The following is a 20,244-nucleotide window of genomic DNA, read 5'->3' on the forward strand; positions in this document are numbered from 1 at the left end:
ATATATTTCTTAGATGTACCTTAATGATAAATTTCAGACTTCTAGCTCCATCTATTAAGAAAGTACCAAATGGTATCAATTTTGGTACCAAAATTTGTGAATAGTGAATATATCACTTAGCCACCCATCATATACTTCTTAGTTGTACCTACATGCCGAATTTCGGACCTCAAGCTCCATCAGAACAGAAAGTACAAAATAGTACCAATTTTGGTATAAAACAGTACGACATTTGAATAGATCATTTCGTCATCCATCGTTGATTTCTTAGTTGTACCTACATGCCAAATTTCAGACCTCATGCTCTATTTGTAAAGAAAGTACAAAATGGTACCAATTTTGGTACAAAACTGTTCGACATTTGAATAGATAATTTCGTCATCCATCGTTTATTTCTTAGTTGTACCTACATGCCAAATTTCGGACCTCTAGCTTTAAACTTTAAAAAATTATTTAGTCGCCCATCATATATTTCTAAGTTTTATCTACATGCTAAATTTTAGACTTCTAGCTCCATCTGCACAGAGAGTACCAAATGGTACCAATAGTGGTACCAAAAATTTACGAATTGTAAAAAATTAATAGTCACCCACATATTTTTCCTCGTTGTGCCTACATGCCTAATTTCAGACCTGTAGCTCTATCTATGAAGAAAGTATCAAATGGCACCAATTTTGGTATCAAAATATAGGAATTTTGAGTAGATCATTTAACCACCCATCGTATTTTTCCTAGTTGTACCTGCCTGCCAAATTTCAGACCTCTAGCTCCATCTGTAAAGAAAGTACCAAATGGTACCAATTTTGGTACGAAACGTATGTTTTCTCCCGTTACCAGCACTACTTTTCCATTTTTTCCTTCCAACCTCATACTTTTGCACCAGATGTCTTTTAAATCAAATTTCAAAATTCGACCTCTATCCATTCGCCATGTACAAAGTTTAACCATTTCGAAACTTTTTGGTACTTGTTTTAGTGCCTCAATGTTAAAAATTTAAAAAACTCTTATAGTCACTCAATTAAAATTGTCGTAGTTTACCTAAGTTTCAAAATTCAGAGCTCTAGATCAATTAACAAAGAAAGTACCAAATAGTGCTAAACGTACTATTTCTCCCACTTCAGGTACGATTTTCCGAGAGACCATATTTTTTCGAGACACTCTTTAATTTGCGCCCAAGTACATATCTCTAGCCCTTTCCGCTCGCGCTGGGCAAATATGTACCATTTCGTACTTTTTGGTACTTTTTATACCCACCACCGAAAGATGGGGGTATATTCATTTTGCCATTCCGTTTGCAACACATCAAAATATCCATTTCCGACCCTATAAAGTATACTCTTGATCGTCGTAAAAATCCAAGACGATCCACAGTGATATGGAAAAAAAATAAGTGGAAATAAATCTGCCATTATGGAACGGATAGAGATGCAGAATGCCAATTCCACTAAGGAACAGGGGCAAACTTCTCACACATCAATGAGTGCAGTTTAGGCTCAAGTTTTAAGCTCAATGGTAAGGGGCCTCCTTTTTATAGCCGAGTCCGGACGCCGTGCAGCAGTGCGACACCTCTTTGGAGAGAAGTTTTACATGGCATAGTACCTCACAAATGTTGCCAGCATTAGGAGGGGAAAACCACCGCTGAACATTTTTTCTGATGGTCTCGCCAGGATTCGAACCCAGGCGTTCAGCGTCATAGGCGGACATGCTAACCTCTGCGCTACGGTGGCCTCCACAGGAGTACCACAAAGCTCTATTCTTTCTCCCTCTATTTTTCTTATTTTCATTGATGATCTATTGGGTCTGACTTGGAATCCGATCTACTTGTTCGCGGATGACAGCAACCTCTGTCATTCATTTTCCTTCGACCATAGAACGTCTCTTCGAGAGATTGAAGACAGGAGGTGGATTATGGACGTAACACTATGCCAGGATTTGCTGGCCATTTCTGAATGGGGTCGAATGAATAGAGTAGATTTTAATTCACTGATACTTTACAAGCAGTCAAAAGCTCCTGATGTTCTGGGCATGAAGATTTAATGTGATGTCCGTTGGTCAAAACATGTATTCGAAGTGTCGGAAGAAGCATTCAAGTGCTTGGGCTTTCTTAAGCGGTGTTAGAAATATTTCGCTCCCGCTGATCTTCTTAATACCTACACTACGTACATCAGGCCTAAGATGGAATATAACTCGCAGACATGTGCCGGAGCTCCAAAATTATCCTTGGAGCTGCTTGGCCGTGTCCAGAGGCGGGAGTTGGTGTTGATTGGAGATGGTAGGGTATCCAACTCTATTGTTTCCGGCAGATTTTTTTCTACTACTACGACATCCAAAAATTCAAAGCAAGTGTCAATAAACATTACTCCCTCTTTCCCCCCTCCTATCTTTAACTCTACTCTCCATCGCAATGCACTGCAAATATAAGGGACATCCCCTGCGTGTTGGTTGATTGAAAAAAAAAAAATCCGATCCATGGTGGAGGGTATATAAGATTCGGCCCGGCCGAACTTAGCATGCTTTTTTTTATACCCTTCACCATACTAATTTCGTCATTCTGTTTGTAACTACTCGAAATATTCGTCTGAGACCCCATAAAGTATATATATTCTTAATCGTCGCGACATTTTATTTCGATCTAGCCATGTCCGTCCGTCCGTCTGTCTGTTGAAAGCACGCTAACTTCCGAAGGAGTAAAGCTAGCCGCTTGAAATTTTGCACAAATACTTCTTATTAGTGTAGGTCGGTTGGTATTGTAAATGGGCCATATCGGTCCATGTTTTGATATAGCTGTCATATAAACCGATCTGGGGTCTTGAATTCTTGAGCCTCTAGAGTGCGCAATTCTAATCCGATTTGAATGAATTTTTGCATAATATCCAACAACTGTGCCAAGTATGGTCCAAATCGGGTCATAACCTGATATAGCTGCCATATAAACCGATCTGGGATCTTGACTTCTTGAGCCTCTAGAGGTCGCAATTATTATCCGATTTGCCTGAAATTTTGTACGACGGATCCTCTCATGACCATCAACATACGTGATTATTGTGGTCTGAAACGGTCTTTAGCCCGACAAAGCTCCCATATAAATCGATCTCTGTATTTTACTTGGCGAGAGGAAATTAGGAATTGGAGGGGGGGGGGAAAGGATGTAGTGCTTATTGACATTTGTCTTAAATCCTTGGATGTCAAAGTGGGTGGGAAAAACATTAGCCGGAAGTCGATTCCACATAATAATTCTCTCTATAATGCATTGTGCGGTCTGCTGGTCAATTAATAACAAACGGGTGTGAGTTCCTGCAATGCCTAGCATCCCTGACATACATCCTTACATCAGGAATAAGAAGACGAATATCAGACGAACACACACCATGAAAGTACCGATAGAACAGCGCCAAACAACCCACATTGCGACGATGATGAAGGGAGGCAATAGAGTTGGATACCCTACTGTCCCCAATCAACGCCATCGCTCTCCTCTGTACACGGTCCAGTAGCTCCAGGGATGATTTTGAAGCTCCAGCCCATACATGTGAGTTGTACTCCATTTTCGGCCTTATGAAAGTGGTGCAAATGTTAAGAAGATCAGACGGAGTGAAGTAATTCTTACACCGTTTAAGGAAGCCTAAACACTTGAATGCTTCTTTCGACACTTTGAATACATGTTTAGCCCAACGGCTTTTACTTGTTACATTGGGTTGCCCAAAAAGTAATTGCGGATTTTTTAAAAGAAAGTAAATGCATTTTTAATAAAACTTAGAATGAACTTTAATCAAATATACTTTTTTTACACTTTTTTCTAAAGCAAGCTAAAAGTAACAGCTGATAACTGACAGAAGAAAGAATGCAATTACAGAGTCAGAAGCTGTGAAAAAATTTGTCAACTCCGACTATATGAAAAATCCGCAATTACTTTTTGGGCAATCCAATATATAAGATAACGCCCGACGTAGTTGTTACAATTTTCATCCCATTGGCAAGAAATTTGTTACAGAACTTTTTATTATCCATCTGAAAGCCTCTGCTTCATCATAATTAGTAGCTTCCACCACAGTTTTTAACCTATTGTCACTACAGTCCAATAATTGAAATCTTTGTGATATCTTTATATGGATGTTATATCCAAATCTGAATCGATTTTGATGAAAGTTAGCAAAGGCTTTCAGATGGATAATAAATTAAAAACCGAAGGATTTGTAATTTTAGACTGATGGTTTCTTGGGAAAGTTATCTTAGAATTCCTCGCAGATTACGATTTTGATAACCGCTTTGCCGTTTAAAAAATTGAGCCACCCTTATGGGTATGCCATAACTTCTAGAGAGCTGTTAGGGTTTTATGTCAGGCTTGGTCCAATACAAGGTTTATATATAACCTGTCGATTTATTATGTATGGCATGAGTATGTGTAGACTTGAGCTAAAATAGTAACAACTTGTGTAAAATCTGCAAGGCTATCTATAAAGAAGAACAAATGGAAACAATGCCCAAGTCCCGCAGAAGTAAACAAAAGAAACTTCGCTTAGTGATTTTATTCCATGGAGAGCTGTGACCAGCTATTTATAATCGAGGAAAATGATATACCATGCACTATTGTGAAGTGCATCTATTTTAAGCAAATACAAATTTCAATATTCATATTCAATCGTGCAAACTGTTGTTGTATACAGGTAGGTATGTACAGCTCAAATATGTTTCTAGCATTTGCAAAAATTATTATTTCTCATTCTATTGCAATAAATAATGATTTAAAACACTTGATGTGAACGTAAGTAGGTCTTGAAATTGATTGATTCTCTGCTTGCAACGTCAAACACACACGCCCACGCATCAATGAAGAGTAGCCAACCAGCACTTGTACCACCACCAATATGTTGAAAAAGTCTTGACGCTCAAGTGCTTGCGATTAATGGATTTTTTATAATTTAGGTTTGCCCCAGGGTCAAGACTGCTTCAATCAAATCTTGTGTGGCATCGACAATGTCATACGAACGCATGTCAACGAAATGCATTCGAAATTTGAATCCCAATTTTCGAGTATGGCCATGGAGGTGCAACGTAGAGATGCTTTGATAGCCCATTTGCAGTCGAAAGTTAGAACTTTGGAGCTGAATGCCTCATCAACATCGAGAAGAAAAACGCATCGCGAGAAGATGAGTGGGACGGGTGCAGTAGCCACAGGCTCCGCTGAGAATGCTGAAGAAGCTGAAGCCAATCTAGAGGAAGACAGTAGTTCTGGCTCATCTGCTGAATTGCTATTTATGGTAAGGGGGAATAGATTTCTTTTATGATATTTTCATTATATATCCGAGTCAATTTCATTTTAGCGTGGCGATTCTTTGGATACCGTGTTTACATCCTCGCCTCCCAACCAAACTAAAAGACACTACATGTGTTCACCCAGCATTAGCCGTAGCCGTGAAGATTTCAGCTACGACTATGGCCCCTATGTCAAGTCTGCCACTGTCAGCAAGAGCAAAGCCAGCCGAGCCAAATCTGCCAGTCAACCCACCATGGTGGCTGATGTGGCTGGCAATTTAACGCGCCTTGGCGACAGTGTTATATTAGACATAGGCGAGAGCAGTTCCAGCTCCAGTTCATCCTCGGAGAAGTTAGACTTGGATGGGGATGATGATGATGGGGACGAGAGAAGCAATGACAACGACATCACTGGCAAGCAGGTGCGTCACAATGACTGGGAGGTTCGCATGCTGGCCGCCGAAATGGAAAAGCAGGAGCGCAAGCGAGGCCTCTCCCTCACCGAACACTCAGCGTTTAGCAATGCCAAGCTGGGTTCGACCTTCTTGCGTAGACGCAGAAAACTCAGTGACACCGAAACGGAATACAGTGAAAACGAACGGGAGCAGCTGCCTGCGCATTCCCGGCCAAGAGCCTCCAGCCTTGATCAGTTCAATTTGCGTTATGGCATCAATCGAGGCGGCATCTTCAAGGCCATGAGCATCGATCGTGATAAAGACAAGCTTTGAAATCCAGTCAAATACACGCAGTCCCATTCTTATGTTAGTAGTATTTTAGTCAGTAATCTAAAGCAATTTCACAATATTGAAACGTACAATTACATACTAGTCTAACTAACTAAAAACTATCAGAACTTAAAACTAAAAAAAAAACAAGAAAAACAAGAAAAAAACAACACAACATACATACTAGTAACAAAACACATAGAATTACAAGTAACGAAAGTGTAGCAAAGTCATTAGCATTTAATCTGTATTAAGGGACCACAGTGCCAGTGCCAAGTGGCCTCGCCCCCCCAAAACCCCGGACAGGTCCCCAGGCCCCCCCCCCCCCCTCAAAACTATGGTGTTCCTGCTGATATTACAAAACAAACAAAACCAAAAAAAAGAAGAGTACAATTTCACTTAGGGGTTTGAGAGAAGCTCTTAACCATTAAACCATCCCTGAACCCCGCAGATAATAAACAAATAACCACACTGTGTCCCCTTATATATAAACATATGCTAAGAAGCAGTAACAGAGGAAGCAAAAAGGAAATTCATTTTCTTATAGCCACGATACCCAGGGAACTGCAAATTCCCCTACAAGAAAAAAAGCCATCGAATGTCAGAGCCGTCACAGCACAACACAACCTTGAAATAAAGTGGGGGCAGATAACAGATAACAGCAGCCAGTATCGTGTTTGAAAAAAAAATTAAGCAAAACGTCTGTACATATAAATACCTCCTTAAAAATAATTGGGTAATTGGACCTACAATATATTATTATATATTTTTAAGAATACTACTTTAGAATAATGAAATCTGAAAGCTTTAATATCTTATATAGATTTATTAACAACAAAAGAAAATGTATTGACACATAATATTTGTTTTATGATCCTTCCCTCTCTCTCCCTTACAAGTAAACTAGACGAAAAAAAAAAAACAAAAAACAAATTACAATACACGAGGAAAACCAAAAAAGATCTAGACAACTATTTGTAAATTACAAAACTTCATGACTATTACTTGCCATTAACATTCCTACCTACCGCCAATATCACCACCACCACCACCACTACTCCTAGCTCATACTCGTACACTTTATTGCCAAACTCTATTCGATTGAAAAATCTTTTATAACTTTTCGTAAATAACTTCTTTACTTCGTACTAAACTCGTATGCATTTTTACTAAGTATCTTCAACACTTTGCCTATCCCCGTGAATGTAGTGTGCCACAATTATTCAACAGAATTGGTTAAGTATACATCATTGAATGATGGTTTCGAAAAAAGACATTGCACATAAAAAAGCGTGCAGATAATTTACGATTTTCCTTGATCAAAAAGGATTTTGGTATAATGGCGAGCCAAAGAAAGCAAATTTTCGTATCTTAAACATTGTATCTTCATATTGAAGCTAATACTAGCAGAGCCCGGCCCGTTCTGCTGCACCCGATAACACTATGTTGGCGAAAAGTACTCTTAATTTGGAAATTTCTGCCTAATTTCAGTTGAGAAAATATTTCAAATTCCCTGTAGATTTTTCTACTCTCAAATACCTCTTATTTAAAAGTCATGTTTAGGGGGTAGTGGATCCCCAGAGACTTGGTCTTAAAAGTGGAATTCAATTCCGAACTCCACTCCCAAAGACCTTTCATTTAAGATCCATACTGCCATGGTCGGGAAATATGTCCGATTTGAGGGGTTTTTTGGGGGTGGGGTGACCCAAGAAACTCTTAGTATCACAATTGGATATTAGATTCGTTTTCTACTCTCAAATACCTTAAATTTGATACCCATATTATAGTGATTGGTCTATAAATCCGTTTGGCGGGCGGCCCTCCTAGCCAACCCACCTCAAATTCTGATACCAATTTTTTGATGTTGGATTAATGTAAGTGTGCCAACAAAATTTCGCCTTAATCACCAAATTTTTGATGTAAGGTTAACGTAAGTGTGTCAACAAAATTTCGCTTAAATCGCCATTCCCATCTCCGAGATCTGGAGATCATAAGGATTATGACTCCGCAACGAAGTTATAAGGAAGATAAATGATGTAAGGTTAACGTAAGTGTGTCAACAAAATTTCGCTTAAATCGCCATTGCCATCTCCGAGATCTGGAGATCATATGGATTATGACTCCGCAACGAAGTTATAAGGAAGATAAATGCGGTGTGATCAATTTTGACCACTCTGTCCTCTCTCTGTTCATGTTGGCTTCTCCAAATTAGCGCCATTTACTGGTTGTTTTCAATTGTTTCAACTAAATCCATTTGAAAACAGCCAGTAGATGGCGCCAACTTAAATGTTAGTGCTACTACTCGCTTGGAGTGGCTTAACGCCTATAACATTGATCATCATGTGGTAGTTGTCTATAAATGACTATATGACTATCTATTAATAAGTCATCATTTCATGTTTTTTAAAATCAAATCAAATTGCCATATTAAACGATTTTCTGTGGTAAAGAACATATTTGCTAGTCTATATATTTCAAGCGGTGGCGATAGTACTTACTATTAAACCATGTAAAACTTTTGAGCAACAAATGTATTGGCCAGCAGCACGTCGTTTGGTCTTGTCTATCGATGAGCTAAAAATGATTGCAATCTTAACGTTAAGGTTTGCAATTCCTCCTATCACGCTGAACATCATAATTTTTGGGGTGGCAGTCTGCCATCAGACTCACTTAGACGTGTACGACCATTGTGATACAACAGGAACAAGTTCCTACCGTTTAACCATCCAGATCGCTTTAAAAAGCCCAAGAACTTGCTAATGTTGACACCAGGCAGGTTCTTAAAGAAATGAGAACCTAAAGTGGAACTCCTTCTGATTGCTAGTGCGGGACACACACACAGAAAGTGTTCTATAGTTCATTCGTCTTCGATGTCCTCACAGCTTCTGCAAAAGTCGTTGCTGACAACCTTCAGTCTGTCAACATGTTTTCCGATCAGACAGTGACCTGTCATGGCGGACACAATAACTGAAACGTCTGTTCTAGCCAATGACAGCAAAGCAGTAGACCTCCTTAAATCTAGATTAAGTCACATAGCTTCGGACCTGGTCCTGAAAACTTAGCTTACATGTCGCTAGAGCCATACCCACAGATTCCAGTATCCCTGGAATGTGTAGGGAAGTTCCTAGTCTCGCAAGCTCGTCCACTTAACAATTCCCTGGGATATATCTGTGGCCTGGCACCCAAAACAGTTGAATTTTGAACTGTTCAGCCAGATCTGCGACAGTCGAGGGCGGTTTTTGTGTTCGAGAAATACGTTTTCCAGGGATTTAATGGCTGTCTGAGAAGATATTTATGCCAATCTTAGTAATGACATTATATCTTAACCATTAATCATGCTTGATACACACTGCAGTGGTCGGATAACCTCATCGATATGACCAGTTCTAGATCTTCAGAGAACACCCCAAAGCCCACCTGGTCGTTTAGTTTGGAACCATCCGTATAGAAGTCTATGTAACTTCTGTTACCAGGGATATCGTAGTTCCAATCGGTTCTATCAGCAATAGTGGTACAGTAATTTTTATTGTATAGAAGATAACACAGATGTTCATAGCCGCCACATGACCAATAGGAAAACTCCCTTAACCTCATGGCGGTGGTCGCGGCAATTTGGGTAGCCACAATGTCCAGAGATATAAGATGTAGTATTAAATTCAGTGCATCAGATGGTGTCGACCTCAGTGCGGCTTTGATGCACAAACAAGCCATCCTCGGATTCGGTTAAGTATTTGAAGCGCCGTCCACCAGACCACAACACCATATAGCAGTATAGGTCCGACAACTGCAGTGTATACCCAATGCATGACAGGCGGTCTAAGCCTCAACATTTGCCAATGGCTCTCTTGCAGGTGTATAGGACAAGCGTGGCCTTTCTTGCCCTTTCCAAAATGTTGGATTTGAAGTTCAATTTCCTATCCAGGAAAACTCCCAGGTATTTTGCGCTTTCTGTAAATGGAACATTCTCTTCACCCAAGGAGACAGGTGCCACTGTAGGCAATTTGTATCTCCCGCTGAAAAGAACTAACTCTGTTTTGCACGGATTTATACCTCTCAAGTATTTCTGAAGTATTTCTATCAGAGTGCTGGGAATCCTTCCCCCAACCGCAATTGCCACGTCATCTTCCAGGGATAATAACATATTATTAATGGCTATATTCCAAAGTAGAGGAGACAGTACACCTCCTTGAGGTGATCCACTGCTGACCCATCTGTTTAGATCCACAGATCTCAAGCCTGCCGTAATGCATCTTTTAGTAAGTAAGTTATAAATAAGGTTTCTTACGTTAGAGTTGATGCCTAGAAACTCCAACTCCTTTATAATTTACTATATGCATGCTGTTGCCGCGACAGGCGATCTCCAGGGATCTTTGCCCTAAGATATATTTCTATCAACCTCTCAAGAGTCTTCAGCATAAAGGGTGAAGACTTCGGTTCCTGTGGTATCACAATGGACGAAATCGTCTAAGTGAGTCTTAATGCAGACTGCCACTTAAACCTAACCTAACCTAATGGGACGAAAATCTTTCGCCTTCGGAATGAAAATGACCTTCGTGTCCCCCCATCTCACAGTTATATATGACATTCTGATACAAGCAGGGTATATCTCCCTAAGCCAGGGAACCAGTCTATCAGATACAGGTTGTAATTCAACCAGTGATGCATCATCAAGGCCTGGCGACTTAAAGGAGTCGAAACTTCTTATCACCCAAAGGATTTTCGGTTCAAACACAATTTCCCTAAAAGCCTCCGACGAATGCATACCAGTGACAATCTCTTCTGGCGCCACGTTGTCCGTTGGAGAATTTCCCGGGAAATGTGTATCAGCGGTACCCCCTCAGTACCCCAAAAATACGAAATTGGTATAAAATGTTTAGGTCAAATAACCTGGGGGGAAACCCCATCCCAAAACCCACACGGACGATCATGTTTAACGATACAATATGGGTATTAAATGACAGGTATTATCAGGTGGGTCCCCCACCCCCCGAAATACCCTCAACAGGACTCTTTCACCACTTTGGGCAATATGGGTATCAAATGAAAGATATTTAAAAGTAGAGTACAAATCTGACATACAAATGTATTCCTTGGTGTCTAAGTGGCCTCCCCACCTCCCATAACACCCCCGCACGGACATGTTTAGCGATTGGGAGAATATGGGTATCAAACGAAAGGTATATAAGAGTGAAGTACGTATTTGGTATACAAATTTCGCTCAAAGTGTTCGAGGGGGTCAGATACTGTGACAGTCGTCGAGGAAATCGTTGTACGTAGTTTTGGGAAGATTGGTCAATAAATGCGCTTATAGTGGATCTAGGAGTGAAAATCGGGCGATATATATATATGAGTGCTATATCTAAATCTTGGCCGATTTCTATGATATTCAGCAGTAATATCGAGAGTCATAAGAAAGTCCTTACTGAAAAATTTCGAGAAAATCGGTTAAAAAACGATCACTTTCTTGCAATATTTCCCAAAATCGGACGAACATATGTATGGGAGCTATACCTTAATCTGAACCGATTTCGAGCAAACTTCTCAGATACTGTGGCAGTCGTCGAGGAAAGCGTTATATAAAGTTTTGGGAAGATTGGTCAATAAATGCGCTTGTAGTGGATCTAGGAGTGAAAATCGGGCGATATATATATATGAATGCTATATCTAAATCTGAAACGATTTTCATGAAATTTACCAGTAATGTCAAGAGCCATAAAAAAATTCTTCCTGCCACATTTCGAAAGAATCGGTCTATTTTATTGCATTATTACTGAAAATCGGACGAAAATATATATGGAAGCAATATCCAAATCTGAACCGATTTTATCCAATTTCAATAGGATTCGTCTCTAGGCCGAAAAACATACCTGTACTCAATTTTAAGACGATTAACATGGACAGACAGACAGACGGACATAGCTAAATCGAATCAGAAAGTGATTCTGACTCGATCGGTGTACTTATCAATTGGTCTATCTGTCTTCCTTCTGGGTGTTACAAACAAATGCACTAAGTTATAATATCCTGTACCACAGTAGTGCTGTAGGGTATAAATAGAGTTAATGATTTCCAAAACGTATACTAGCCAACCATATCTGTTGAATAACTTTAGTAAAGTGCTGCAAAGCTTTCCGGGGAACTGAGAACATTCTATATTATCTTCATCTATAATTCTTCAAATGTTCTTTCTATATATTATCAATCACTTTTGATATTAAAATGATCGTGGTATCGTTGTTGTGCTTTCATACATCCTGGGTACATATGTATATTTTGGCATTTCTTTTTTTCCTCAATACGTTTGCCAAGCATGTATGGAGGCACACACACACAGACTTAAAGAAAAAACATATAATGAAAACAATCCGTTCATATTAGAAAATCAAGTGATTTTTTTTTAAAAAACTCGAAATAAAAATGAGAAAAATTTAGTGTTTATACAAAAAAAAAAAAAAAAAAGAAAAACAAAAGTGTGTATGTAAATTTTTTGACATATACACTATGTAAAACTTATGTATGTATGTATGATTGCAGAAAGTGTCATTATCAAACAATTCGTATCGTAACGTATCGTATTGTATGTATTTGTTTAAAAATTTTTGCAAACTACATCAGGGACCATATATGTATGTATATTTTTTCTATAATATTATCTCTATTATTCTATTGTTTGAGAAATTTCACATGCAGGCAGGCAGGCAGGCAGACGTTGATTTATTGTACATGGACACACATACGAGAAATTCTTTATGTATACATATTTGAATAACCACTGCCTTAAACACATGAAACACACATACCATACACAGACAAGAGCTCACCGGAACAAGTAGAAGGCTACATACAAATCAAGTCCAATTACAGTCCAACGATTTAAGAAGATCCGGTTGAGTTTGAAAACAAAAAACGATAACGACCCACCCACCGGGCCTTTTAATGTCACTCAGTCACTAAACACAATGTATGTATGTATGTGCGTGTATGTTTGGGCGTTTTGTGCCGGTATTTATGTATGTTGAACAACCAAATGTTTGAAAAAAAATAACAATTACAGTTGCCAATTTGTTGTTGTTCTCACACACAGACAACACACAAACGAAGCCAACTCCAGCCACATTTTTACATTAATGTCAATTAAAGAAAACAAACAAACAAACAAACAAAACAACAGAAATTGAATAAAATAATAATAAAAAAAAGTGCACATACTTGCATATACATAGTCATATATTTATTTGCATAGTTATGTGTAGGACAAATAGTTTCCGAATATTGAGTTTTCTTTCTTTTCAAACCAACCACAACATAGCCAACATAGATGTCATCGTTGCTACTACATACTCTCATACTATTCCATGTTTGGAATATTATAAATATTTTAGTAAAATATAAACAATAAATGCTTTAAATTGAATATAAATGAAAACATGGTCTCAATCTAGGTTTGCTGGTTGCATCAGTATCAACGATCGGAAAGAAGAGGGCACTTTCCAATATGGCACCAAAATAACTGAACATAACGAAACAAAAACTTTGAATGTTATTTCAAGTCATGCAGAGTTTTGCATATTTGAAGCAGTTCTTTTTCTACATATCAGTATTCAATTAACAAGGTAAAGCCTAGCGATCAGCTGACTTACAATTTTTTGAATTTACGTCATTTTCAAACTTGCCAAACTTCGTTTATTAACATTCAAATTTAAATTGAATCAATAATATATAGGAACTTGAAGTATTTCAAGTCGTATCATATAAAGATGTAAAATAGTAAACAAGTAAAAGCGTGCTAAGTTCGACCGGGCCGAATCTTATATACCCTCCACCATGGATCGCATTTGTCGAGTTCTTTTCCCGGCATCTCTTCTTAGGCACAAAAGGATATAAGAAAAGATTTGCTCTGCTATTAGAGCGATAACAAGATAGGGTCCGGTTTGGACCACAATTAACTTATATGTTGGAGACCTGTGTAAAATGTCAGTCAATTCGAATAAAAATTGCGCCCTTTGGGGGCTCAAGAAGTAAAATAGAGAGATCGATTTATATGGGAGCTGTATCGGGCTATAGACCGATTCAGACCATAATAAACACGTATGTTAATGGTCAAGAGAGGATCCGTCGTACACATTTTCAGGCAAATCGGATAATAATTGCGACCTCTAGAGGCTCAAGAAGTCAAGATCCCAGATCGGTTTATATGGCAGCTATATCAGGTTATGAACCGATTTAAACCTTATTTGACACAGTTTTTGAAAGTAAAAATAAAATACGTCATGCTAAATTTCAGCCAAATCGGTTAGGAATTGCGCCCTCTAGAAGCTAAAAAAGTCAAGTCCTCAGATCTGTTTATATGACAGCTTATATCAGGTTATGAACCGATTTGAACCATACTTGGCACAGTTGTTGGATATCATAGCAAAATACTTCGTGCAAAAATTCATTCAAATCGGATAAGAATTGTGCCCTCTAGAAGCTCAAGAAGTCAAGACCCAAGATCGATTTATATGGCAGCTATATCAGGTTATGGACCGATTGGAACCGTACTTGGCACAGTTGTTGGATATCATAGCAAAATACTTCGTGCAAAAATTCATTCCAATCGGATAAGAATTGCGCGCTCTAGAGGCTCAAGAAGTCAAGACCCAAGATCGGTTTATATGGCAGCTATATCAAAACATGGAACGATATGGCCCATTTACAATACCAACCGACCTACACAAATAAGAAGTATTTGTGCAAAATTTCAAGCGGCTAGCTTTACTCCTTCGGAAGTTAGCGTGCTTTCGACAGACAGACGTCCGTCCATCCGGTCGGACAGACGGACGGACATGGCTAGATCGACATAAAATCTCGCGACGATCAAGAATATATATACTTTATGGGGTCTCAGATGAATATTTCGAGTAGTTACAAACAGAATGACGAAATTAGTATACCCCCCATCCTATGGTGGAGGGTATAAAAAGGAAAGCAAAGGATAAAAGAAAATAATTGCTATGCTATTGGAGCTATATCAAGTTATAGTCCGATTCGGACCATAATAGAATTGAATGTTGGAGACCATAATAGAAGTCATTGTGTAAAACGTCAGCCAATTCGAGAAAGAATTGCAAACTTTAAGGGCTAAAGATGTAAAATAGGGTGATCGGTTTATTTGGTAGATGTATCAGGCTATAAACCGATTCAGACCATATTTGACACGTATGTTGAAGGTTTTGGGGGAAGCCTTTATACAAAATTTCATCCAAATCAAATAATAATTGCGCCATATTGAGGCTCAAAAAGTCAAGATTCCCTATCGGTTTATATCGCAGCTATATCAGGTTATTGACCGATTTGAACCATATTTGGCACAATTGTTGGCAGTCATAACAGTACACGTCACGTAAAACTTCAGCCAAATCGCATAAGAATTGCGCCCTCTAGAGGCTCAAAAAGTCAAGATCCCATATCGGTTTACATGACAGCTATATCAGGTTATACACCGATTTCAACCATACTTAGCAAAGTTGTTGGAAACGAAAACATCACACCTCATGCAAAACTTCAGCCAAATCGGATAAGAATTGCGCCCTCTAGTGGCTCAAGAAGTCAAGAGCCAAGATCGGTTTATATAGCAGCTATATCAAAGCAAGTAGCCGTTGAGCAGAAGTTTTTTTTATTTCGCTCCTCAAAAGAAAAAATTTATCCGTATCTCGGAATTGGTACTACCTATTACGAAAAAATTTTAAAGCCTTTTGGAGTAGGCTAGATATGGACTTCAATGACTCAACAGCTGCTATGGTGGCGGCAGAACGTAGCGTGTTGTCCTCCCCTCCTATAGGTGTGGATGCCTTGGCTCCTGCAGTCGAGAGTAATGCTTCAAACGCACAACTAGTCGTCAGACTAATTAATGAGGAAGAGACGGATAAACCAGAGGGATGCACATTTAGTCCCCAGCCTTCAAGTGTTTCTGAATCGAAACAAAAGTACTCTGGGAAAACCAAGCCAGCCTTCCCTCAATGGAGACTCCAGACAGTGTCCTGCGGAGGTAGGCAAAGTCGAAATAGGAATGGAGGAATCGCGCACGGCCCCTGAGTTTTCATTGAGGACTATGACGTCCAAACTATGGCCACAGCCATCAGGGCAGGGGAAGATGGTCGCTGAGAATGGTAAGGAGGCGCCCTCTTACGCCAGAGTGGCAAGGAAGCACCACAGAGATGAGCTGACTTATGCAGTCATCAATATCGGCTGTGCATCCGGTTGGATTCCACCAGATCATCGGTCCCATGTGGAGGATCTGGTTAACGAGCGGATTTTCGAACATTTGTAGAACTCTGTAGAGGGTCCACCCATACAAATGATGAGCTGCTAGTATTGAGGGGACATCTTTACGCTGCGTTTTGCGTCGCCGGAATGTAGTGATATCGTCAAACAGCTCGTCAGAGGTATTCACGCTCCCTGGGAGGGCGCAAAGCTCGAACTGGTGAGAAAGCTCATAAAGGCGACGGTCTTCATCAAGGGATGGGGCAGGCAAATTTGCGACGGAACGCATGTTCCGATTCTTGGGCAAGCAAAACCAAGGTTTGATCGCAGAGAAGTGGGAGGCCCTCCACAGGGAGGAGAAGGAGGAATGAACCCTCCTTGTGGTTGGCATTGATTAAGTCTCCGTGACAAGTTTGGCTAAAACTAAAGGCATGGCGCACTACGGGAGTAAAACTGTCTATTTTTATTCAGGCCGTGCAGTGGCTGGTAACTCAACACTGCCCAACGTACAGGGGGCTGACAACGAGACAATCACGGCCTTTCTCAATATTGGAAAGACTAGGATAAGCAAAGATCCCAATACTGAAATATCGGGCAGTGCAGTGGCGAGAGACTCAACACAACCTAAGAAACAGGGACCCGACGACGGACCCATCATCGACTTCAAAATTCGGAATACTAGGATAAGTAAAGATCCAAATATTGAATCATTAGGCAGCGCAGCGAGGCAGATTAGATTAGGATAAGTATATTGCTATATACGCTCTGATGGATAAAATCAACAAGGGCAACATTGATATTGCGTTAATTCAGAAGCCATGGACGACTCGGAACTAAGTTTTTGGACTGAACCATATCAACTACCAATTATGCTATGCTAACACTGGTACTCGCCCGAGGACGTGCGTTATTTGTCATACAAATTTGAATTATATATTTTCCCCAGAGCTCTCAACTTCGGATGCAACAGCGGTGAGACAGGGAGACGGTGGAGCATACCTGGCATCACTGTATCTGCCTTTCGACTATCCGATACCGCCACCCACGTCGGAGCTACAACGGCTGGTAAGGAAGCAAAACAGACAGGAAATGAGGTACTAATAGGGTGGGATGCGAGCTCTCACACATTTCGTGGGGTAGTACCAACACTAATAAGCGGGGCCAAACCCTGACAAAGTTCTTGAATACTAACGACCTAATAACACTTAATATTGGTAACACCGCTACCTTTGTTAATAGGATTAGGGAGGAGGTATTAGATGTGACGATATGTTCGAAAAATCAAATCGATGAACCACGAGCTGTATGATGACGATAGCATAGTTACACTTATAAAAATACAACGGCTGCGTTGGCTAGGTCATGTCGTCAGCATGGATGAAGAAGCTCCAGCAAAGAAGTCTTTTGAAGGCAAAAATGCTGGTACACACAAACCGTGCTGGGAGACACCACGAATCTTGGTGTCAAAAATTTAAGAATGAGAGTAGAAGATCGAGGCGCTTAAAACGCTATTTTACGTTCGACTAGTGGAGCTAGTTGGAGGGTCTCCATGAAATGTCCATCCGTCTGTCGAAATCACAATAGCGGTCCAACGCGTTAAGATAGCCGCATGATATTTTGCACAGATACTTTTTGTTGATGTAGGTCGTTGGGGATTGCAAATGGGTCATATCAGGACAGATTTGGTTATAGCTCCCATATAAACCGATCTACTGGTTTGCTATCTTGAGCCCCTGGAAGCCGCAATTGTTATCCCATTGTGCTGAAATTTTGCATGTATTGTTCTGTTCCGACTTCCAACAACTGTGCCAAGTACGGTCTAAATCGGAATAAAACCTGATATAGCTCTCATATAAACCGATGTCCCGATTTGACTTCTTGAAATCGGTTTGACAGAAGTTTGGTATGTAGAATAAAATTGTACCCTTCAACTAAATTTAATTTGTATAAATTTTTAGCAGAATCCATGGTGGTGGATTCCCAAGATTTGGACCGAGTAATAAATCCAGTGTAAAAAATTATTTAGTGCCTAACAATGGTGTTATGAGCATGATTCTGGTAAGTAACATTTACATTAAATAAAGTTAGCAAGTCAGAAAACTACTCTCGGCCTTATTCAATCTCTTTTAACATATTACTCACTATTGTGGAACAGGGAGACGGTGGGTAGGACAGCGAGGATTCCCCATAAGATTTTCGACGTCCTTCCCACCGTTTCGCTGTTCCACAATGTTGCATGCGGGCGGATTCGTCGCCCACTCCCTTAACACGGATCGTGAGACGACGAGGCTATTATTGAAAGGAAGTAAGAAGTGGGTCAGTATAGCTTTCGGTATCATGACGGGACACACAGGACTACGAGCTCACTCGGTGTGGCAAGTGATAGCATGTGTGTGGCATGCCGGGAAGATGATGAGACGTTGGAGCATTTCCTATGTCATTGCTCGGCTTTCGCGTCTAAAAGATACCGGCAATAAGGCGGGGACACAATGCCAGATATGAACCAACTTAGGGGAGTGGCATGGAAACAATTAAAGATTTTGTAAGTATCACGGAACTCCTAAGTTAGATTTTCTTTTTCGAGATAACTTTTTTTAGAATTTAGAGCGCATAACAAGCCGATTACTGGCTTAGGTGTATGTCCATAGTGGCATGGGGCGGATTAACATCGGCACTATCTTTTCAATCTAACTTAACCATTACTCTCTTTTTATACTCTCCACCATAGAATGGGGGTATACTAATTTCGTCATTCTGTTTGTAACACCTCGAAATATTCGCCTTAGGTGTATGTCCATAGTGGCATGGGGCGTGTTAATATCTGCACCCTCTTTTCAACCTAACCATTACTCACTTTTTATAGCCTCCACCATAGGATGGGGGTATACTAATTTCGTCATTCTGTTCGTAACTGTTCGAAATATTCCTCAAAGACCCCATAAAGTGTATATATTCTTGATCGTCATGACATTTTAAGTCGATCTAGACATGTCCGTCCGTCCGTCCTTCCGTCTGTCGAAAGCACGCTAACTTTCGAAGGAGTAAAGCTAGGCGCTTGAAAATTTTACACAAACACTTTTTATTAGTGTAGGTCCAAATCGGTCCATGTTTTGATATAAAAAAGCAATTTTTGCCCATGTGCAGTCCGCCTTTGAGTGCAGTCCGATTCAAGTTTAAGATCAATGATAAAAGGGCCTCCTTTTTATAGCCGAGTCCGAACGGCATGCCGCAGTGCTACACCTCTTTGAAGAGAAGTTTTACATGGAATATTACCTCATAAATGTTGCCAGGATTCGAACCCAGGCGTTCAGCGTCATAGGCGGACATGCTAACCTGTGCGCTACGGTGGCCTCCTCAATAAGGAGGCTGCCATATAAACCGTCTTGGGTCTTGACTTCTTAAGCCTCTAGATGGCGCAATTCTCGTACGATTTGACTGAAATTCGGACTCGGCTATAAAAGGGGTCTCCTTTTTATAGCCGAGTCCGAACGGCCTGCCGCAGTGCGACACCTCTTTGAAGGGAAGTTTTATATGGCATATTACCTCACAAATGTTGCCAGCATTAGGAGGGGAAAGCCAACGCTGAAAATTTTTTCTGATGGTCTCGCCAGGATTCCAACCCAGGCGTTCAGCGTCATAGGCGGACATGCTAACCTCTGCACTACGGTGGCCTTCTCAATGAGGAGGCTGCCATATAAACCGTCTTGGGTCTTGACTTCTTGAGCCTCTAGATGGCGAAATTCTCGTGCGATTTTACTGAAATTTTGCACCTTGTGTTTTGGTATCACTTTCAACAACTGTGCTAAGTATGGTTCAAATCAGTTCATAACCTGATATAGCTGCCATATAAACCGATCTTGTGTCTTGACTTCTTGAGCCTCTAGAGGGCGCAATTCTCATCCGATTTGGCTAAAATTTTGCATGAGGTGTTTTATTATAACTTCCAATAACTGTGCTAAGTACAATTCAAATCGGTTCATAACCTAATATAGCTGCCATATAAATCGATCTTGGGTCTTGACTT

General features: G+C 40.1%; 1 protein-coding gene across 7 annotated transcripts in view; it reads left to right on the forward strand.

Annotated features, from left to right (window-relative positions):
* LOC106084540 (uncharacterized) overlaps positions 1-6,904 on the forward strand; it is a 112,121-nt gene extending 105,217 nt beyond the window's left edge. For all 7 annotated transcript variants that reach the window (XM_013248287.2, XM_013248288.2, XM_013248290.2 and 4 more), the window contains 2 exons: positions 4,924-5,258; positions 5,322-6,904. In XM_013248287.2, the coding sequence (XP_013103741.2) occupies positions 4,924-5,258; positions 5,322-5,981 (995 nt within the window). In that variant the 3' untranslated portion in view covers positions 5,982-6,904. The remainder of the gene's footprint in view (positions 1-4,923; positions 5,259-5,321) is intronic.
* The last annotated feature ends 13,340 nt before the right edge of the window (positions 6,905-20,244 follow it).

This window comes from Stomoxys calcitrans, chromosome 4 (genome assembly GCF_963082655.1).
Source record: "Stomoxys calcitrans chromosome 4, idStoCalc2.1, whole genome shotgun sequence".
NCBI lineage: Eukaryota > Metazoa > Arthropoda > Insecta > Diptera > Muscidae > Stomoxys > Stomoxys calcitrans.